The 24416-nt window shown below is 33.1% G+C and overlaps 1 protein-coding gene across 1 annotated transcript; it reads right to left on the bottom strand.

The window, feature by feature from the left end:
- Positions 1 to 1408: 1408 nt before the first annotated feature.
- Positions 1409 to 22623, bottom strand: LOC134725739 (heterogeneous nuclear ribonucleoprotein H2-like). The gene is made up of 10 exons (XM_063589787.1): positions 22499 to 22623; positions 10601 to 10688; positions 10233 to 10391; positions 9799 to 9942; positions 8012 to 8150; positions 7119 to 7360; positions 5953 to 6215; positions 5390 to 5528; positions 4627 to 4767; positions 1409 to 2024 (listed from the first exon to the last, which is right to left on the bottom strand). Exons 2-10 carry the CDS (start codon positions 10686 to 10688, stop codon positions 1843 to 1845), a joined length of 1497 nt encoding a protein of 498 aa, XP_063445857.1. The 5' UTR covers positions 22499 to 22623; the 3' UTR covers positions 1409 to 1842.
- Between the last annotated feature and the right edge of the window lie 1793 nt (positions 22624 to 24416).

Below are 24416 nucleotides of genomic sequence, written 5' to 3'. Positions count from 1 at the left end.
TACAGCGTATAAAATGTTCCTCTCGACGAACTATACATTTTATATAATAAGCCCAAAAATGCCCGACCGTCTGTTCAAAAGTTACAACGGGATGATTCTTAAAAGTATAGTATTTTGTGTATATCTTTTTAAAGGTAACAGATATCAACCTACTATAAACTGAAAAGATGATCAGTAATTCAAGACCTTCAATTTGAGTTCAATGTCAGGTCATGATGAAATTTCACCTTGACCTTCACATTATACTATGACCTTGACCTTGTGATATTTGAAAGGTCAAGTGGTCTTGAGTTGAATGGTGATAGTCCCATGTATCTACGACTTCCGGTTCTCAAGTTTGGTATTGCATCATATATTTGATGATTAATTGTGACCTTGGTGAACATTGAAATTGTCCAAATTCTTTTTCTATAATGTTGTCCTTCAACTGTAGATCATTTATCATTTAACAGATTTGAGATATCTATTGTCGTTTTAGAGGTAATGCAGTTTGAAGTTTTTCGAGCGGAGGCATGTATTTCTAAATCATCAAGAGCTTACCACTTAAAATGTATTAGAAATTGAAGAGGTTGACATAGTTATATGTTTGACCAAATACCAAAAACATTCCATGGAAAAAAACACCAAAAAGTCAATTTGAAATTTTCAAGTTTTGCATTGACTTTGTAAGTTTCATAACTTCTATTTATATAGTTGATATTGCATCATTATTTGCACTTTGTCAAATGGGGTCATCTGATATATCAAATTGAAGGTCTTAATAAACTCTACTTAAAAATGAAAATTTTAAACCCCCTTTTCATCCCAGAGGGAAGGGTGGGGTCATTTAGTGCAAACATTCAAATTTCTCAGATGGTAAGGTTGTCGCATATCAAATGAAAGAACATAAAGCGTACATTTCAAATATCAAATTGACGTCTCCCAAAAATGGGTTAGATGGGGTCATTGAGTGCAAAAAATAAATGTTCTTTTAAGGTAGGGTTGTTGTATATCAAATGAAAGGTCATGATGTGTACATTTGAAATATCAAATTCCCAACCTCCAAAAATTAGTTGGATAGGGTTATTAAGTGCAAAAAATAAACTTTCTAGAACATGGCGTTGTCGCATATCAAATGAAAGCTCATATACTCTGTTTCATATATTATAATTCCGATCTCAAAAATGTAGGCGGATAAGGTCATTAAGTGTAAAAAGCGAAAAGTTTCAGAAGGTATGCTTGTCGTATATCAAACGAAAGGTCGTTCAAAGTACAATACGAAAACATCACTTTTACAGGAAAGACCTTTCAATTGTTTTACAAACAATTGAGATACTAGTTTGGCCTGATCTTGCCTTTTCTTATTCCCTTTCTTGTCAAAACCAACATCATGGACAGCTGGCTAAAGCATCAAAGTAAAGACTTTTGATTGTTTTGAGTAGCATTTAATATAAAACAAATAGGCATATCACATAAAAGAAACAATAATGTTTTATATAAAAGATTTAATGATGACATGATGGTTAAATGATAAATGACAAAATAAGTCTTCAACTAAATATAATTCATAAACTAAAGTTCACATAATTAACAACACTTTCAGATCATTGTTCACACAAATATTCTATAAGATGGGACAGTAATCAGACGCAGATGAGCAAATTTTACTTTGACGACTTTTAATACCATTTTTTATGAACAAAATATTTCGTACATGTTTTCATGGTAGATCACAATAAAGATACAAAATGTAATCTGATGTTACAATAAATATAATGATCAATGTTATTTATGGCAGTTGAGACGACGATGTATTCTGTTATGATCATGGTGCACAATGAGATGATGGTCATGGATGTCTGTTTAGAATGCTGTATAGTTTGGATTTCCCATACCCCCCATACCTCCTCCCATTGAGCCACCTCCATAGCCACCGCCCATCCCTGATCCCATACCACCCCCACCCATGCTGCCACTCCCACCACCCATCATACCACCTCCACCGCCACCACTCATGGTATCTCCGTAGCCACCATCATAGCCATCTGAAAAATAAAAAGATAAATTTATTGAAGCAATATTTTTGTTCTGTAATTAACAAACACAATATACAAAGAATTAAACTACTAAGCAGAACTTCTTAGATTATTAAAGTCATAGGAATTGCGTGACTGGTGAAATATAATGTCTATCTAACTCTTAAACCAATGCATGTATATATAATAAACTTAAGTCTTCTGTGCACGATTTTATCATTTTTTATGCAAACATAGTATAATCGTCCTTTTTTTTCTCTCAGTCTGTCATGTTGTGAAAATATGAAAGCTCATTAATTATCGCATTGTGAAGCTGTACTTTACAGATTGTCACTTTATAGTAAACAATCAACAAAGAATAAAATTGAGAATGGAACATGGATATTGAGCACGTGTATAGCATATACAATCATATAATACTTTATTTCAGTGACAGATTTAGGCATATTGGGATCACCAGATTTTTGATAGAAGGGTCAAGTTAAGGACACTTGCATACAGAAAATAAGTTGGGCGAATTGCTTTTCTGGAAGCAAGCAATTTACAAAAGTAAACTTCTTCTAAATGTGGACAAATTAAAGAATTTTAGAAAAAAGTATATGTACAAAAGTTTAATAATGAAAACTAGTAATTTTGTTATATTTAATTTGAGGTTTCATATGACTAAGTAAAATAAAACCATGTATGAAGTTCTCTTTTGTTTCTTATACATTTACAGACATCACTGAGACAGCAGACCAAAATCAACATCTTACTCTCAAATAATAGTGAATATACACCATGAATAAGACTTTCTCAAATTGCTTAACCCTTACCATGCTGAGTTGTTTTCAGAAATTGTCTAAATTTCGAGTATTTGCAAAAATATGCAAATGATATGCAAATGAGCTGTACCCTGATGCTGATGCATACTGATTACAATAAATCTAAAATAGGTGATCACGGGGTGGGGTGGTCGGGGTAAGGAGGCGGAATTTTTTTGGCAGGAATTTGCCCCAAAGTTGGTCCTCAGGTACAAAAAGCGTCAATTTTGACCTTTTTTCGTTCTTTTTCTCGACCTGTAAGTCCGAGAGATGCTAATAGATGCATCCATCTGTAGTTTACATGTAGCGTGGACACCAGTGAACACTTTTATCATAACAGTTGTTAGGTCGGAGTGAAACTGATCTGGGTTCATCAGTGTAAAGAAGGTCATTTGCACCAAAATTCACCAAATTTCGGAATTTTTCCAATTTTGAACTTTAACTGGACTTGCAACCGGAAGTAGTCGTTTCCTCGGCGTATTTTGATAATAGACACGACCAGTCGTTATGTGCCTTTAGGTTAACGGTATTTGTCAAGGTTTCAGTCCTCTGAACTCCGTGATTCAGACCTTGAAGGTAAGCCCACCCCTCCAAAAAACCCAATTTTGTCCGATATCAAATTTTGAAGTTCGTATTTGAGCTCAAAATGAATATTTAAAGTGAGAAACATGACATGAATAGTTTCAGATTGAGGAAACGTGCATACACTACGAAATAAATGGTATTACGATGACCTCTAAATGTATGGAGCGCCATTGATGCCAAAATAACGGTATTCTGGGTACGGCCGTAATATTACGGCCCCCGCACGACAAGGGTTAAGTAAGTTTCAACATTTTTTTTTTTGGCCATTTTGAGATGACCAGCGTATCCCAAGGCCTTGATAACCTTTGCAGGCCCCAAATAAGACGAAAAAACATCAAAATTGGACAGAAAACTGAAAAAAATGGTTTCTGACATCATGGTTCTTAACCCTTACCATGCTGAGTTGTTTTCAGAAATTGTCTAAATTTCGAGTATTTGCAAAAATATGCAAATGATATGCAAATGAGCTGTACCCTGATGCTGATGCATACTGATTACAATAAATCTAAAATAGGTGATCACGGGGTGGGGTGGTCGGGGTAAGGAGGCGGAATTTTTTTGGCAGGAATTTGCCCCAAAGTTGGTCCTCAGGTACAAAAAGCGTCAATTTTGACCTTTTTTCGTTCTTTTTCTCGACCTGTAAGTCCGAGAGATGCTAATAGATGCATCCATCTGTAGTTCACATGTAGCGTGGACACCAGTGAACACTTTTATCACAACAGTTGTTAGGTCGGAGTGAAACTGATCTGGGTTCATCAGTGTAAAGAAGGTCATTTGCACCAAAATTCACCAAATTTCGGAATTTTTCCAATTTTGAACTTTTACTGGACTTGCAACCGGAAGTAGTCGTTTCCTCGGCGTATTTTGATAATAGACACGACCAGTCGTTATGTGCCTTTAGGTTAACGGTATTTGTCAAGGTTTCAGTCCTCTGAACTCCGTGATTCAGACCTTGAAGGTAAGCCCACCCCTCCAAAAAACCCAATTTTGTCCGATATCAAATTTTGAAGTTCGTATTTGAGCTCAAAATGAATATTTAAAGTGAGAAACATGACATGAATAGTTTCAGATTGAGGAAACGTGCATACACTACGAAATAAATGGTATTACGATGACCTCTAAATGTATGGAGCGCCATTGATGCCAAAATAACGGTATTCTGGGTACGGCCGTAATATTACGGCCCCCGCACGACAAGGGTTAAGATAGTTCAACAACCTTACCTCCAAATCCACCTCCATTATTGAAACCCCCATCACCAAATCCACCACTGGATGAACTTGATCCACCAAAACCTCCACCACTTCCATAGTTTGTTTTCCCTGTTTGCGTGGAATTCAGAAATAATTCTATATATCTATGTTCTGAAAAATAAACATTAAATAATGTAATGTGTGTACATCAACACTATTAATCCTTCCCATCATGGCCATTTCTGTGGTATGGCGTAATCTCTTTTTAAAACCACAATCATCGAGGTATTATGTTTCTAAATAATGTTTTACATCTTTTTTTTAAAATCATAATGACCGATACTTTATAAATTTTGATTTTCAAAAGAACTGCATGCTAGTGTAGGTAAATGAAATTTGAGTCAGTCCACCGAACTTTTAAACATATTATATTGTATTTTCGATATAGAACCTGCGAAAAGGTGGTTGCATCATAACATAACAGTGTGTATGATAAGAATAGTGTTTTGTACTTTCTTTTAAGTAATTTACACAATTTTTTATAGTTTGTTTATGTTTTTAATTAAAAATCCTTAAAATCTTAAAACCTGGAGTGGTGACATAATAAATTACTGTAAGAGTATTTGCTCTGTGTTAAAGGTCTGACTGTGACTTTGAGGTAAATCAATAAAAGCTCTGTGTGTGTTTGCTGCCCATGTATTGATTTTGTGTCATTGATGGATACCCTCAATCCTGTCTTTTTTATTACTTTCGAGTTATATGTTCTGCATTTATAATAATTTATTTCACTTACGCATGTTTTTTTTATGATTTTTCATGGCTTCTACAGCTTCTTGATGGCCAGCAAAGTCTACATTTGCTTCACCTGTAGGTCGTCCATTGGAATATTCAACCTCTACACTAACTGGCTTAATACCCAAGGGGGAAAAGAACTGAAAAATTATGCAAATCGTTAGCAAAAGAAAATCATGATTACTTTAGGTGCTATTCAGAAAATAGGATAGTCACAATTCAATTTTCCATGTGTCAGCACGAGACTCAAAGCACTTGATATATAACCAGGGCTTAGGTAAAACTCCAACTGATATTGCTAATAGAAAAATATCAATTTTAGAACCTCCTTTTTTTATTTTTGAAAATTGGTGGTGTAATGTTGTATTCTGATAATAACATTTAATCAAGTCTTTATACATAGGTGAAACAAAAGTAATTCTTCAATGCATCGGAATGTTAATTCTAATGAAGAGATTGAAGGATAAAGAATTGATCTACCACAATAATATTCTGACACCTTACCAGGTAAATAATGAAGGTGATAAACATGATCATGTCTCTTCCGGTGAGTTGTTTACATACCTCGGCTATATCTGTATCTAATGCCTGGAAAGGTAATCCTCTCATATGTACTGAATGACCAGTCTTACTGACATAGTGACTACCAGGTGTAGCACCTCTTTGTCTCATAGCTCCCAGGGATCCTAATCCTAGTCCCCCACCCCTGGATGGTCTCATGGAGCCACCCATACTGCCCATTCCTCCTCGTCGTCCTCGGGAACTGAATCCTCCCATTCCACTACCATAACCACTTCCAAAGTCATCAAAATCTTCTTCAAAAAATCCTATTATACAACATTACACATGAATGTAAAACATATCTTTTCAACATTAACACAAACAAAAACATGCTTATACACCAAATTAAACAATTACAAGTATATTAACAAGATATAGGATGAATAACATACGACTGTATACAAGTGAGAGGTTCGGCACTATAAAACCAGGTTCAATCTTCCATTTTCAACATTTGAAAATGTTGAAAATGGCAATGCCTGTACCAAGTCAGGAATATGACAGTTGTTCATTCGTTTGATGTGTTTATCATTTGATGTTGCCATTTGATTACATACTTTCCGTTTTGAATTTTCATCAGAGTTCAGTATTTTTGTGATTTTACTTTTCACTATATAATTGTGTTTCATAAGAGGCTGTTCAATTCAACAAAGTGGAGCAGATGTGTGTTGGAGTGACTAGAGAGGTCAATAGAAATACTGTAAATTCAGAAATTATTGTTTTTTTTGCAAATAATTTTCACAGGGTTATAATCGCAATAATTCTAACTTGTATTTAGATTATTTTTTTATGAATTAAACAGAATTTTTCTCAATATGGCATAAATTTAAATCAAATTTTAGTCTACACTGAAAAATCCCAATAATTGAAGAATTGTAAATATTCTTCCATTGTCTGAACATAAAATACGAGCTAAAGAAAAGTTTTATAATTTCTAGCATTTTGCCTTATTTTTCATAAAGTTTTGCGACATACTACAGAAAAGGCATTAAAATGAACTGCAAAACATATATATATACATTATTTAAATCTTATCACTGACTCAAAATAAAGACAGGATTCCATAAGATATATGTATGCTTTTTGAAAATCCATATTAAATATGTTAATTTTTAAAGTCAAATGCAATGGATTGTATTGTGTATATATTCCATAACTTAGTGTCCTACCTTTAACATTGCGCCCTCCTCGTCCTCCCATTCCATATCCCATACCGCCTCCTCCTCCGCCCATACCCATGCCTGATCCCATACCAAATCGTCCAGCTCTGTCATAAGGTGAGGGTCTATTCATACCTCCACCTCCTCCGCCTCCCAAACCACTGCCAGACATCAATGGTCGTATCATGGACCGTGAGGGATTTACCTGGCCATAGGCTTCATTCAAACTGCTTTTGAATATTTCAATGTACCTTTAGGAAAAAAACATTATCTATCATACAAGCATGCTAACAGGAATATAATATTAATCAACACAGTTACTATCATACTTTAAATCTCCTATGAATGTGTGAATGACTTTATAATAGTTTTATAGTTCTACATTTTACTATAACATTAAACTTGTTTAAAGCTATATGAACTTGAAAACTTCAATATGATTTCACTTGGCATTTACTCAATCAAATTTTATGTTCTTTTTTGTAACTAAATATTACAATATAACATCTAAAATGTTAAACTGACTTTCATGTCCTCCCACACTTGGGTTCCGTGGACCCTTTTCTCATCCACCCTCAGCATACCAACCTCCCATACTGTGGTCCCAATGACCCATCTGAGCCCACTCAACAATGGTACCTTGGACCTGTATATGTATCTGCCCTCTCATCAACTGCTATACACATATATTTACCCTTTACAGGCCCATTATTATCATTCCTGTCCAGTTATCCAGTGTGGACCCTTCATCCACCCTTACCACACTGGCCCACTCCAACATCCACCCTTACCGTACCGGCCCACTTCAACAGTGTGGACCCATCATCCTCCCTTTACCGTACCAGCCCTTTCAGACACTCCTCACAAAAGTAGAAAATGCCCGTAAGGCCCTAGCCTCCCACCTGTGCCCAATCCTTTCTTTGTGTTTCAACAATGCTTTTTCACATAAATCTGGTGATGCAAACTGTACATAGGCGTCCCCCGTGCTCCTCCCCTGACGATCCTCCGGTAGCATAATCCCATTAGGTACAATCTCCAACCCTGTACACCCAACCCAACAAAAACATAAAATCAGCATGTCATCACATACAATTACATTAAAATAGCCATTCAAAATGAAAATATCAAAACCATTTTTCTTGCAATATATTCTCGATAAAAGAAAAATTTATAGGTTATTCCCCTAAAAAAGAAGGGAGAAGATATGATAAGTCCACTGTTTATTTAGCCCAAATCAGCTTGAAATTCACACATGCAAATGAATTATCTTTAAGCTAAAACTATTATTCAGTTTTCACTTAACTGAAAACTTCTTGTGAAATTTCTATTTACAGGAATTGCTTCAATCATGAAATCTTTCACTGTGAGGACAAGACGATATCCTTCTATATATTATACAACCAATATTGCTGAACTTTTGCAGGATTTAAGATTTTATTCTTATATTGCAATTTCAGGGGCCAAATAGTGACACTTATCATACCTCCTTTTAAGATAAAGCAATTATTTGTGTATTACACCGACGTTTCTTCAATTACAATATGGGACATTTAATACAGTTCTACTAGCAAGAAATGATAGAAACTGCTGGTTCGAATATGTTTTGTTCTCTTTGCTGTTATAAATATTTAAAAAAAAGTGTATACTGAAATTTATTTATTTTCATAACCACTACTATTTAAGTGTTAATCGAAAAATATTATGATGAAATATCAAACTCGAACAGTACATCACTTTGAGTATGTGACTTCTCTTCTTTTTATTCAAATCATTTAGAGGATCTCAGTGCATTCTGCCTTACAAACTATAAAGTAGAGACTTGTCTAGTTTCAATCAGTTGGCACTTAAAACAAAACTTGTTTCAAATTAATACACACATTTATAACTTCTTGCTAACAAATGTAAGATACTTGCATTTGATAAAATATCACACTTTCAAATAGAAGTCTTCATTTCTATTTCTTATTGCTAAATACAACTTAATTTAACTATTAACTATTTTTCATTTAAACTTATATAGTATATCATGGATTGTGCGACATCCATGACTGTTGCAGGTAAGACAAAAAAAAAAACCAGCTATGTAAACATGATGAATTGAATGAATATATTAAAAAAAAACAGACATGAATTGAGTACAGATGTTTATGACCATAATATACAGTAATATTAGTATAATTTCAACTTTACAACAATGCAAAGTTAATCATTTGTGTAAAATTTACCCAGTAGCTGATCCAACAGCACACCTTGAATTTATGTGATACATTCTGTCAGCTAATTTGATGTCCATAAATTATGTAAGTGTCCTTAAACCAATGTTTGCAAATCCCCAAGTCAACCTTAGACTGTTTATTTTTCTTTAGTTTGTATGTTTTCAATGTTTTTTTCTTCTTCTTTGCATCAAGACTTTTATGTTTGACTAATAATGGACGATGCAGAATGTGCTGTGTATGATGGAGTTAAAAACTACCCGGAATTTTTTTAAGTTTTAGAGGCAACTGGTGACAGGTATTTCTACTCCACAAAGGCAGAAAACCTTGTTATTGACAATGGAATGAATTTTGTCATTCAATTAAATGATGATATGGGAATATTTATTTCATATATGAATCTGAATATTGAGTATGATGTTTTTGATAATTGATTAACCCTTTAAAAGGGTGCCACTCAACATGATTGTACTGACCTGTAAAGAACTGTGCTATTTCTTCTTTCGAACAACCAAATGGTAAACCACGTAATCTAACCACAGCATCTTGTGTTCCCTGCATTTGTCCTGGTCCTGCTCTCTTTATTACCCATTCCATTTCACTCTTCTTTGATCTAAATACTAGAATGACAAACACATAACAATTATCATCTGTTTACTTTATTAAAGGGTAAAACCTAAGGCTAAGTTGTAACAGTAATCTAACAATTTTCTCAAAATATACTTTATTTTTTCATTCATAATAATTTCATAGCGACAGTAATATTTTTCCCTGATCCAAGTGTTGTTCATACAAAAACTTATATTAAAAATAATTATTTATAAGAATCAAAACTGTTATGACTATTATGTATCTCTTAGTGTTCATCGTTCTTTTTTCCTCCTTCAAATGGTGCAGTGATGTAAATTACCTTCAATATATCTATTTCCCATGTGTTCATTATTTTTCTGTAAAGCTTTCTGTAGATTTGATTCATCAACTAGTTCTATAAAACATTCTCCACTTGGTCTGCCTTCTCTGGAGTATGTGAAATGAACCCCATTCTCTCCTCCAACAACAGCTATATCATCTGCAATTAAAACAACAATCATAACTAAAATGTCTGCAATTGAAACTTGTGATTTATTGTCAAATTTTTACTAGAGAAGATCTAGATGGAAGTATAGTACTTGAGGGAAGCATTCTGTATGTTTCCTTAATCAAGTGAAGTGCAACACAAACTGAAAATATAGGTTATAACTGTGCTTTACATTTTAAAACCTGTAAAATTATGCTTACCTAGAAATTTGAGTACTTCTTCAGCTGTAGCAGACCATGGAAGACCACGTAATCTTACTACACAGCCATCAAAATCTTCTGCTGACATCTGCAACAAAAGTAAAAAAGTTAAAATTCACTTGATTCCCATGGCATAATTACCTTACACACATGTATGTTGAAAGGACGTCTGCTTTATAAACATAAAAACTCAAATTTAGCTAATCTCTCACCATGCTTAGACTCCAATACACCTTATCAGTTTAGAGGATCTGCCCTGATCGAACTTTTGACGACATAATAAAAATCACTTTTCAACTGTGGCTTCAGATATTTTGAATAATGTCGTAAAATTTACACATTACAGAGGGGGATGACCTTTATCGGGACTCCAGGATCAGATGTTTTTAAGCTTGGGATTTCGGGATTGACCCTTTCAGGATCTAGAAATTCTTTTTTTCGGATTTTGGGATTTCATGTTTTTAAGCATGGGATTTCATGATTTTAAGCCCGGGATTTCGGGATCACCATCCCTCCTATCCCCCTCATTACAGGACCCTTTGACTATCCAGTGATAGGGGACATTTACATTTTGTAGCGATAAGGTATACTACACTTACATCGATTGACATGACAAAGGTTCCATCAAACTTCAATTTTTTACCCAATAATAACGGTAACAATACACCTTATCGCTATCTATCTGCCATTACTGGATATCACAGTTTCCCATAAAATTTTGACGTCATAAAACAAATATCTGACGCCACAATGGAAAAGAGGTTGTTCTTTGCATCAAAAGTTCAAGCGGCCGGGTCAGCCTTTATTAGCGATAAGGTGTACTATTATTAACCCTTTCAACGCTATACACGGCATATGCCGCGATGACGTACACCGTTCGCCACTGCTATTCGCGGCATATGCCGCGATGAAAAAGGATTTTTCATTAGGACTCTTAAACCATTCGGTTTTCATTCGGGTTCTCTCTAATTTTTCATCGTTTGAATCTAGGATATGCAAGGTCTCATTTGCGCTTGAAATCCCGACAATTTTTATAGTAAAATCATGCAGTAGAAGGAAAATAGAAGGAAAATAAAAACAAATATTTTGACAAATGCAAATGGCGGAAATCGGAAACGAAGCTGTAAATATGGAAAAATTTCAGCATTTCCTTGGCGAAACTAACAAGGAGGATTAGTTAAAAGGTTTCTTGTTATCTCAATGTATTTATTACATTAAGTTCGTGTGGGAAATATGATTTGATCGATCATTACGAGACGTAGAAAAAGGGGGAAAAACGGAGGTTGACTGAAATTTTTTAGGACGGAGCTATTTATTTGTGCCACTATTACATAAAACGTTATGTATGGTACAATACGCTACGGAATCAGGCAACTGGTGTCTTCTTTACAATATGGCAGATAAAACAACAAAATAAATGAAGACTAAAAGTAGTTTTTATTCAAAATTCAACACAAATGTAATTAAATTACACCTTTTACCTGTTAATTACCTGAAAACGCAGGTAACCTGATAAAAATTTTAGTAAAATAATTGCCTAACATTACAGTTCATGCTCTCCTGAGCATTTTTCATGCATTAACTTTCTCTGTATCTCATATAATAAAAAAGATACAGCAGTCTGAAAAGGAAAATACTGTTCTAATGAATGAACTAAAAAAAAATGCAGCAGCAGCAGCCATTTTTCTATTTTTTTGTGTAGCGTTGAAAGGGTTAAGCAGTTGAACGGCAAAGGATTTAATGGCTTCCAAGTTCAAGACATTGGTCACGTGATAAAATGTCAGAGTTTTTTGAAAACGTGCATGCCTCGTGGTTTTTGGACTCGTATCGTCTTATTTGAACTCGTACATTAATAAAAACCAAAGTGTTCAATTCTAGATTGAATAAGCTTTCTTATTTTATATAATTATAATAAAAAAGTATTGTTAAAATGTTATATAAATTCACGAGTGAAGTGAAACTTTTTTTCTGAAAATTTGCGTAGGTCCACGGAAAATCTGTAATAAATCCTTAAATAGGTTTGGTAACGTGTTGAGGGGTATAAAATATGAAGTAAAACCATTTTTTGCTCCTACTATTTCAATATCAGATCACAAAAACCCCGGATACGCAATTGTGTCAGTTTATTCGTGGCGAAGCGGAGATCAAAGGGAGATAACTCGGTACGCGCATCGTATGATATTGCAAGTTCACAACAGTAAATTTGAGTAAAATTAATGATTGCAGATCTATTTCGACGAGTTCTTGAATACCTTTCAATATTCTATGTTCCTCTACTGTTGTAACATTAAAATAGCCATGGAAAGGTTGAATATGACATTTTTTTTCAAGTTCTTACAGGTTTTTGAACACTTCCATAGAAGACAATTACCTACATTTTATAACAGACTGACTTTTTCTTGACAAAATACTTGAACTTATTGTATATATATATTCTCAAACACCCTTTTGGTAGATAGAAGGATAAAAGATGGGTTTATCAGTCATTTGTCAGAAGAACCTGTGTTACAATAGATGCAGAAGCAGAAGATTACATTTAAACAAAAATATGGAAAAAGGGAAATAGTCTTCAAAATTGTGAGCATTTTTATACCATAGATTGAAAATAAAATCAATCTGCAGTGGCCAGAGGTATATGTACAATTTTTGTTTTATTATAGCTGCTTTAAGATACAGTTGCAGATCTCAGGGAGTCTGGTGATTGGAACCTCATCCTTTTATGGAAGATTAATGCATTTGAATGGGATCATGCATATAGTTGGAACCACCTTTTTATCCTTGTTATTATGGTTGAGAATACCACCACTTATGTTTTAAATTTTCTGGATTCACCCTGAGATAAGAAACTACATAAGTTGTACAAGTTCTGTTGCTTGTCTTAATCTGACAAGAGAAAAAAATCTGAACATTCAAATCAAATTCAAAGACCCAGAAAGACCAGAAAGGGATTTAAAACATAATAATCAACACAAAGATAACTGAACAAAAGCAGCATTGCAATCTGCTATCCTGCAGTTATCATAAATCCTATTATATGTAATATTTGAAGTTTTGCTTTAAATTTTTGCTTCTTTCTTATATTTGAATTCAAAAGTCCTGCAACCAACTAACCAACTGTAAGTCCTTTCAATTAAATTATTGATTGGATAATAACCTAATCTGACCAGTAAATAAAGTTTGAAAATGCTTTGATGAAATAAAATAGTGGTATGATGTCATTAGATATACTGAATGACTTTAAATTTAATCCAAATTCACATTTACCTGCTCTAAAATGCAGTCAACTGGACTACAAAAACCTGAGACTATACTTCAATGTATAACATAGAGAGTGTGGTCACCTCCCAAAAAACAGTATGTTTAGAATTTTATTGAAAAAGGACAACAAAGGGAAATTTATTATTCTGATATATCAGAAATAATCTCATAGTATCAAAGCAGAATGCCAGTTCTTTTAATTGAGATAACCAGTTTAATCACATTATTTATTTTTATAAAAAAAACTCATATTATCTGGATTTACAATCATTGACTGAGCTTGTCATCAACTCACTGACTTTAAATGCTTTTAAAAGTTAACCTGTCAATACTAAAATAAAGAAATGTGGTTAAGACAAGATACTTTATTCCAATTAAACACTGTTATAGGGCATATGAAGAGCAAAGTAATGTACATGTATTACAATGATTTATATATATGTATATATAATGGAACAATTATGTTGATATAAATCAGATAAATATGAAGATAAACAACTTCATTCTTAGATTTTCAACCACAGCCAGTGCAGAGCCACACATGTACAATACAGTTCAAGAGTACCAACTCTCCCACACCCTACACCGAGGAAAATGTCGGAGCCACTCCGACAAACTCCGATATTCCTCCCAAAATGTTGGGAGGAATTTGGGAGTAATCTCTCCCAAAATCAGGTAAATGTTTATTGTGATAACGAGCTCACTCTCTACACCGAGGAATTAATTGCCCTTATCCTACTTTGATCTATACCGGCACAAGACTGAATGGGTAATTGGATTACCTGACAGGTAAAGGTTGAAGTAATAAAGAGTTATATTTCCGGTCTACTGTACCAGTTTAAGTGTCAAACAGGTGTATAATTTTAAATGTCTTTTATACTAATTAAATTTCATTTGTGGTAATAAAAACTAAAGTCAAAATATTTTCGTATTTTTTGTTAGCCCATCTAAAAATATCTTAACCTTAATGTACTTGCTTTAAAAAAAAAACCGATTATAAAATATAGCGGAATATGTGAAAAACAAAATATTCTACTTCAAAGTTAAAGTCTTTATTTAAAAATTATAAGTCTAAAAGTTTTATATATGCAAGTAAAAAGGAAAATTTATTCACCATTCATTAGACAAAATGATTGCCCCGTATTAATTGTGTAAATCTACGGCATTTTCTGTTTACGATTATCTAATTGCTGGAATGAATAAAAGATTTAAAAGCAAAATGTTGTTGTTAATTCTTTCAATTGTATTTAAGTTTTATAAAAAATGAAAACTACTTAATTTTGACCTCGATGTCTTCACCAGTAAATTAAAATTTTATTTACGAAATGAGCATACTTGTGTAAAAATAACCGGAAACTTTCGCTAAATTAATCTGAGCAGTTAAATAAAATTACGTGTTTGAAAGTTTTGTATATTCAAGTAAAAAGGAAAATATTATTCACCATTCATTATGCTTAACAATTACGGCATTTTCGTTTTACGATTTGTTGGCAGTACAGCAGAATAATAATACATTTCCGTTACAACAGGAATACTTCCAGCTGCATTAATTCGTCTTTGTTTAATATTAACTTTCGCACAATGAATGTAAATTTGTGTATTTTCAACAAAAGATTTTAAAAACAATTATTTGCCGTGCGAAGACAATTCCACGATACACATCTCAGTTATCAATAGTTTGGGTTGAACTTGAACTTGACTTACTTAACAATGTTAAATGCTAAAAATAGTTAACATCAATGTTATCCACAGCACGAGTTTTTTAAAGGGCGGGAAAAATATCGCGTACTAGTAAACTCAGGTGACCTTTCTGGCCGACCGTGGGAAAGTCCATTCAAGGTTTCTAGAGTTGCAGAATGACATTTTTGTGCAATCGTATTGAGGCTCCAGAAGGTCCTTTTACAATTGATTTATCGGGAAAATATAATTCTTATCCGAATAAACGTGAACACATTTTTAACTATTTGAATTTTAATGTTTTATCTTTCAAAAAAGAAAGTACATTAGTTATATGTCCATGGTCAATAATATAGATTTACAGTTGGTGATGTATTAATTGAAATTATGATGGAAATTGTCCGGGGTGACTGCAGATTGTATTCAAATGACAATAATCATGATAATACGATAAAGAAATGCAAATTGTAGGCGGTTGGGAAATTTTGAAAATAAAATGATGACTGATTTAACTGGAATAGAATATTATGATGGGCAATTATGAGGTTTGATAAATTTTATTAGTAATTAAAGGATTAGTGACCTATCGGATAGCGATAAGCGGATTACTTATCATCACAACTTTTAACATCTTTTGTAAACGTAAAATGATTGAGCGTCATAAACTTGTCAAACACCGGTAGAATTATAGTACATTTATAATATAATTAATGTGAAAATATTTTCACTTTCCAAATTCAAATGACGAAATTGATATAAATACTTTCGTCAATTTGAAAACCGTTCCGTAAAATGCGAAAATGACGAGCACTATCAATATCACTTGAAATTATTTCCTTTGTCAACAGAGTTGTCATTTAACAGTTTCTGTTCGTAATTTGAATTATTCAAGTCTGTATAAATGTACCGAGGTGGTGAAACATCATATTTTACATTGCTCAATAAATTAAGTTTACTTGATGATCCGATGAATCGGGTTACCGAAAAAAAAACATGATTTTATTAGCCAGTTGATTTTTTAATAATGAACAATTAATGCGCTGATATTGCTTTTTGAATAAGTTATAAAAGAAACTAATTGTGGCAAAATCGTCCTTGCTGAAAGAACACAATGTATGACCTGACCGGACTGTAATAGAAACACAAAATAACAATTTTCTTCATACTTTTTCGTATGTACGTTCTATTTTAAAGATAACGGCATAAGACACAAATATAAAAGATAATAATTATCTTATTCTAAATGATATTGTCACATCTTTATCTGTCAAAGAAAGGAAAACATTTGTTCAATTTATAATACCGTGATTTTAAAGCACACCTGTGCAACCAAGATCGATTAAATGTTCAAAGGTAAATTATCTGGGTAATCCAATTATGTTGTCACGCGTCGTTAATTTGAAGTACATCCGATGGGCAATAAACCAATTAACAGCCACGCGGTGTTGGGAGAGAATCTTTGGAGGATTTTAGGAGTGAAATCCGCGGTACTCGGTGTGATTCCGAGAAACACGGAAATCGGAGAAAAAAGTTATCGAATCGATATTTTTGAACAGTACTGTATTTGAAAAGGCATATAACAATTATATCTTCAATTAACAGGCAAATATTCCCAAAGGCCCAATTAAAACAATATCTGTACTCTATATATTGATAGTTTTCTGAGTTCAAACCATTTATTTTAAATTGCAACACTTTTCAATGCCTCAAGGTTTTCTTGAATGAAAAGCCAATAAGATTTGGCACTTGTGCTGAACTTTTCAAATTTTTTACAACTTGTTATTATATTATTATTAAATTCTTTTCTTAAAAAAAATAACTTATAAAGGGGAAACTGACATTTATGATATAGTTGCCAATGAGATAACAGTCTGGACACTTATCATCAGAGTCGAAGTCTCTTTTAGCAGTGACAGTTAAATTACAAGTCACTTTACATACATCAACAATCAATACATTCCATTGTTTTAAGGCAAATGAGGAAAATAAGAGTAACAATAGCTTTTGCCTTACTACATGCACAAGACAATATTAGAAATTAAAATATAAATAAGTAAATACCAGAGGCAAAAAGACAGGACTTAGCCACTGGACTCTTAGTAAAGTATGACTTATCCTTAGGGGAGTTGATGTATACTAGAGAAAATGATGTTGATGATTTGACCCCATCAATAAGCATTTTAGCATTACATTATTGTCAATTGCTATCTGCTCTATTTGTTCCAACCTGTTATGAGAGTCAAAACGTATACCTAGGGTGGGAATTAAACCCATGTACGTTCTTTTACTTTATTGTTCTTTGTGTACATAAAATGTACATGTACATGAAATATATCAAATGCAAAAAACTGCTGTAATGTATCATTACACTCTCATTAGTTAAGGACCAAGAAAAGGAAGTCCCTGCGCCTACCTATACGTATTTCTTGAGTAAGATTTATTATATTACTCTTGAAAGTATAACACGATAAAGGTTATTGGTAAGTATATAGCAACATCAACGTGTAATTCAGGTAAACAAACTGTCAAACATAAACAATCTACCACGTGTTTATCTGCTGTGCTTGAATTCAAAACGACCCATCAGGCTTATTTACACGAATTGTTGCTCAATCAGACAGTTAGATATGTCCGTTTACCTTATGGGGTCTGTTAAGAATGGATTTGCTGTTATAAATTGTGTATGCATGGAAATATAAGGAAGATAACATTGATTTTTACCGTAACTTTTGAATACACAACATTCCCAAGGTATCCCCACAAAACACATGGCTACTTTGTAACGACGGCTGGTAACGTGTAGCCACTTTCTAACGGCAAATGCAATTGGATGATATTTAAAGATCAATAATAAAATTGCTAATAAATGATTGGATACGAATTTGTGTCAGATTATAAATAGGTGAAAAAATGTAAACATTGAAATCCGCCATCTTGACGTAGGAAACAAACTAATTTTCAGTCTTGGATTAAAGGACATTGCGCACATTGCCAGCGTATCATGCATAAACATTCATCTGCAAATATAACTTTTAATTTGTGTTTTACACTTACTTTTTTATGTTTTAGTTAATTTAATGTTTTAATTTACTACAGAATGGGACATCGTTCTCAAAGATGCCGTAGAAAAAATTATAGGTGGCGCTGTTTGTGGGCGTAAACATTTTACATACGGGTTCTTTTTTTGTCGACAAATTGACCTCTATCTGTCAGATTCAGGCGTTTGCCTAGTCCAAATAATTATGACGTCTGGCAAGGCTATTTTAATTTTTTTCTGGGACGCCTTCCTACAACGTCATAACGCCGAAGCCATTTTTTACGTCTGGAGTTTGAGAGCAAATTTTGGGGGGAACTTTGAAACCTAATTTTGACAAGAAATTTTTAATGCCGGTTAGAAATTTTTACGTAGTTACAAAGTCCTACCTTTTTTGTGCTTATTGATGTAAAATATTTCCAGAAATATCCAAAAGAAAGGATAAAACAAGATAAGATTCCATTTGAAGTGGGGGAATATTTATTTTGTTTGGCAAAGATTACCCACAATTACCAACAGCACGTGACTTCCGATGAATATAAAATTTAAAATCCGTTAAAATTTGACAGACCCGAATTTCCGGATAATGTAAATCCAACGTTCCGGAAATTCGGAGCTATTTAAACTGACCGGATTTTAAATTTTATATTCACCGGAAGTCACGTGTCGTTGGTAGTTGTGGGAAATCTTTGCCAAACAAAATAAATATTCCCCCACTTCATATGGAATCTTATCTTGTTTTATCCTTTCTTTTGGATATTTCTGGAAATATTTTACAAAAAAAATAACTTATAAAGGGGAAACTGACATTTATGATATAGTTGCCAATGAGATAACAGTCTGGACACTTATCATCAGAGTCGAAGTCTCTTTTAGCAGTGACAGTTAAATTACAAGTCACTTTACATACATCAACAATCAATACATTCCATTGTTTTAAGGCAAATGAGGAAAATAAGAGTAACAATAGCTTTTGCCTTACTACATGCACAAGACAATATTAGAAATTAAAATATAAATAAGTAAATACCAGAGGCAAAAAGACAGGACTTAGCCACTGGACTCTTAGTAAAGTATGACTTATCCTTAGGGGAGTTGATGTATACTAGAGAAAATGATGTTGATGATTTGACCCCATCAATAAGCATTTTAGCATTACATTATTGTCAATTGCTATCTGCTCTATTTGTTCCAACCTGTTATGAGAGTCAAAACGTATACCTAGGGTGGGAATTAAACCCATGTACGTTCTTTTACTTTATTGTTCTTTGTGTACATAAAATGTACATGTACATGAAATATATCAAATGCAAAAAACTGCTGTAATGTATCATTACACTCTCATTAGTTAAGGACCAAGAAAAGGAAGTCCCTGCGCCTACCTATACGTATTTCTTGAGTAAGATTTATTATATTACTCTTGAAAGTATAACACGATAAAGGTTATTGGTAAGTATATAGCAACATCAACGTGTAATTCAGGTAAACAAACTGTCAAACATAAACAATCTACCACGTGTTTATCTGCTGTGCTTGAATTCAAAACGACCCATCAGGCTTATTTACACGAATTGTTGCTCAATCAGACAGTTAGATATGTCCGTTTACCTTATGGGGTCTGTTAAGAATGGATTTGCTGTTATAAATTGTGTATGCATGGAAATATAAGGAAGATAACATTGATTTTTACCGTAACTTTTGAATACACAACATTCCCAAGGTATCCCCACAAAACACATGGCTACTTTGTAACGACGGCTGGTAACGTTTAGCCACTTTCTAACGGCAAATGCAATTGGATGATATTTAAAGATCAATAATAAAATTGCTAATAAATGATTGGATACGAATTTGTGTCAGATTATAAATAGGTGAAAAAATGTAAACATTGAAATCCGCCATCTTGACGTAGGAAACAAACTAATTTTCAGTCTTGGATTAAAGGACATTGCGCACATTGCCAGCGTATCATGCATAAACATTCATCTGCAAATATAACTTTTAATTTGTGTTTTACACTTACTTTTTTATGTTTTAGTTAATTTAATGTTTTAATTTACTACAGAATGGGACATCGTTCTCAAAGATGCCGTAGAAAAAATTATAGGTGGCGCTGTTTGTGGGCGTAAACATTTTACATACGGGTTCTTTTTTTGTCGACAAATTGACCTCTATCTGTCAGATTCAGGCGTTTGCCTAGTCCAAATAATTATGACGTCTGGCAAGGCTATTTTAATTTTTTTCTGGGACGCCTTCCTACAACGTCATAACGCCGAAGCCATTTTTTACGTCTGGAGTTTGAGAGCAAATTTTGGGGGGAACTTTGAAACCTAATTTTGACAAGAAATTTTTAATGCCGGTTAGAAATTTTTACGTAGTTACAAAGTCCTACCTTTTTTGTGCTTATTGATGTAAAATATTTCCAGAAATATCCAAAAGAAAGGATAAAACAAGATAAGATTCCATTTGAAGTGGGGGAATATTTATTTTGTTTGGCAAAGATTACCCACAATTACCAACAGCACGTGACTTCCGATGAATATAAAATTTAAAATCCGTTAAAATTTGACAGACCCGAATTTCCGGATAATGTAAATCCAACGTTCCGGAAATTCGGAGCTATTTAAACTGACCGGATTTTAAATTTTATATTCACCGGAAGTCACGTGTCGTTGGTAGTTGTGGGAAATCTTTGCCAAACAAAATAAATATTCCCCCACTTCATATGGAATCTTATCTTGTTTTATCCTTTCTTTTGGATATTTCTGGAAATATTTTACATCAATAAGCACAAAAAAAGGCGGTAGGTCTTTTCACCACCGAACACCGCCGAACACCACCGAACACCCCAAAAGTTCATTATTTTGTCTTTTATCGTTATCAATGTGAATTAAATATAATATTCAAGTTATTAATTCAACAAATTAGAAGATTAAAAGTCCAAATATCTACAGAAAACAGTCTTATAACACCCACTTTTTTAACTCCGCTGACCCTCATGGACAAATATACTTTAAAGTTTTTTTCCATTTTGTTCTTTTTCTAACTCTTCTAAAAAATAGTTGTACCAATAATAATAAAAGAGAAAAATATCAAAATCTTTCCAATGAACAGAGATCCAGGATACTTGAACTTATCATTACTAATTTATGAGTATATTTGAATTTTATAACACACACAATGTAATCCGAAAAGTGATGAATCCGGAAACGTTTTTCCTTGTATTGATTTTCGATTTCAATATACAAATGATGCTCATAAATATCGAAAAATTGATTAAATTATATGTAATTTTATTTATTTTATCGTTTTATTGTATAATATCAAAGTTTTTCTTAATGGTTTGTGGTTTTTGAGGTGTTCGGCAGTGTTCGGTGGTGTGCGGTGGTGTTCGGTGGTGAAAAGACCCACCCCAAAAAAAGGTAGGACTTTGTAACTACGTAAAAATTTCTAACTGACAATAAAAATTTCTTGTCAAAATTAAGTTTCAAAGTTCCCCCCAAAATTTGCTCTCAAACTCCAGACGTAAAAAATGGCTTCGGCGTTATGACGTCGTAGGAAGGCGTCCCAGAAAAAAAATAAAATAGCCGTCCCAGACGTCATAATTATTTGGACTAGCGTTTGCCTTCCAACTGAAGAGTACCGACAAATAGCAATAAGTTGATTTTGTCTGTATAATTTTAACTTATTTGATGCTATTAGTAGCCTCCACTGGTCGTGATACGACTGACCGTGAAGTGCATAAAATTTAAATTGTATCTGCAGCAAATTTATTCAGCTCAAACGTAAAAACAGTCTAGAAGTAGCAGGAGATGTACATGTGCCTTTTGATAAAGTCTATAATAGTAGCATTAAATTTGGATACACAAAGTCTCAGGTTTGGGCCATATAAGCATATGGGAAGATTCGTTCATTATTTATACAACAACCTTTGATAATGGTGGTGTTTTCTTTGAGTCTTTGGTGGGTTTCTTTCTATCAACAATGGCTGGAGCGTGTTTTATGAAAAGAATGAAAATGAGGCTGATTGCTGTACGGCTCTGGATCAGGGTTTATAAACCGATAACCGATGTACAGATTCAGTATATATAAGACCGCAACGGACATAGTGAAAAAAACGCGCACCTGCCAAGAAACCGACCCCTTAATGACGTCCTTCATGAAAATCAAAATTCAATTCAATTCAATTCAAATTTGTTTTTATAGAGACTTTATTCCATAAACTACATAAACACAAGCCCTAGTGAGCTTTTCAAATAGACTTACTGATAACAAAATACAATACATACAATATGGTGTAAGACAGGGGGAAATCTATCTCCCTTTCTTTTTTCTACTTTTTTAAATGACTAAGAAAAATTCTTTATTGATTTAGGTGGATGTCCCCTTCAGAAAGTTAAAGAAAAATGTCAAAATGAGTTAAATTCAATTATGAAACTGTTTGCCATACTGTACGCTGATGATACCGTCATTCTTGCGGATTCAGCAGAAAGTATGCAAAATGCACTAAATATTTTTCAGAACTACTGTGAATTATGGAAACTTGAAGTTAATGTTACAAAAACAAAAAGTATGGTATTTAGTAAAGGCAAGGTGCGAAGGAAATTTGAATTTAAATTACATGGCAAAAATATAGAATGAGTCGATACCTACTCATATCTTGGGCTCATATTTAAATGTAATGGTACTTTCAATGAGGCGAAGAAAAAATTGGTTAATCAAGCACAAAAAGCATTATACAGCTTGTACAAAAGTATTAGAAATCAAGCCATCCCATTAGATTTACAGCTTAAAATGTTTGATGCCATGGTAGAGCCTATTCTTTTATATGACTGTGAGATTTGGGGATACGAAAACCTAAAATTTTAGAACAAATTCACTTAAATTTTTGTAAACGTATTCTAAGAGTAAGATCTTCAACGCCTAACTATATGGTATATGGAGAATTAGGCAAATTTACATTAGAAATAAAAGTCAAAATAAGAATGACATCATTTTGGAGAAGGATAATGCATGGTGACAAATTAAGTAGTAATATGTATAGATTATTATTAAGTTTAATGCAAAATAGCGGTGAATCATTCAAATGGCTGAACTTTATCGAATCAATATTTAATGATACAGGACTAGGATATGTGTTTGTCAATCAAGATAGTGCTGACTACAAACATCTGATAAAACAGGTTTTATAAGACCAATATATACAAAAATGGCATCAAGATGTCCAATTATATTCCCGAGGTGTATTTTATTCTAGTTATAAAAACTGTTTTGGTTTTGAAAATTATTTAATAAAAATACCGGAAAATGCAAGAATCTGGATGACAAAATTAAGAACGTCTAATATAAAAATTCCCATTGAAACTCGGCGTTGGCACAATATTCCGGCGAAGGACCGAAACTGTCACATATGTAAAGAAAGTGTGGGAGACGAATTTCACTATCTTTTTATATGCAAGTCTCCTCAACTGGTTATTTTTAGAGAACAACATATCCCAAGTTATTATACGAAGCATCCAAGTAAACAGAAATTATCTGTAATGTTATCTTACTGTAATGTTAATTTATATAGACAGGTGGCATCTTTTATCAAAAAGCTGAATAACTTATTGTGATATGTACATTAATTTGTCTTATTTTATTTTTTTTATTGTTGTTGGGTTTTTTTAAATTTTATTATTTTTAATTTTGTTTTTTTTAATGTTACCTTTGTATTATAATTCATGTTTACCATTGTATATATGTACCTCATGTTACACATTTATGTGTCTGAGCGTTGCTTTACAATAAAATCTTGAAAAATCTTGAAATCAATCTGAGACTACTATAACACATGTGTTATAGTAG

The sequence above is a fragment of the Mytilus trossulus genome, chromosome 7 (assembly GCF_036588685.1).
Source record: "Mytilus trossulus isolate FHL-02 chromosome 7, PNRI_Mtr1.1.1.hap1, whole genome shotgun sequence".
In the NCBI taxonomy this organism is placed as follows: Eukaryota; Metazoa; Mollusca; class Bivalvia; order Mytilida; family Mytilidae; genus Mytilus; species Mytilus trossulus.
This window is presented reverse-complemented; position numbering and strand designations above follow the sequence as displayed.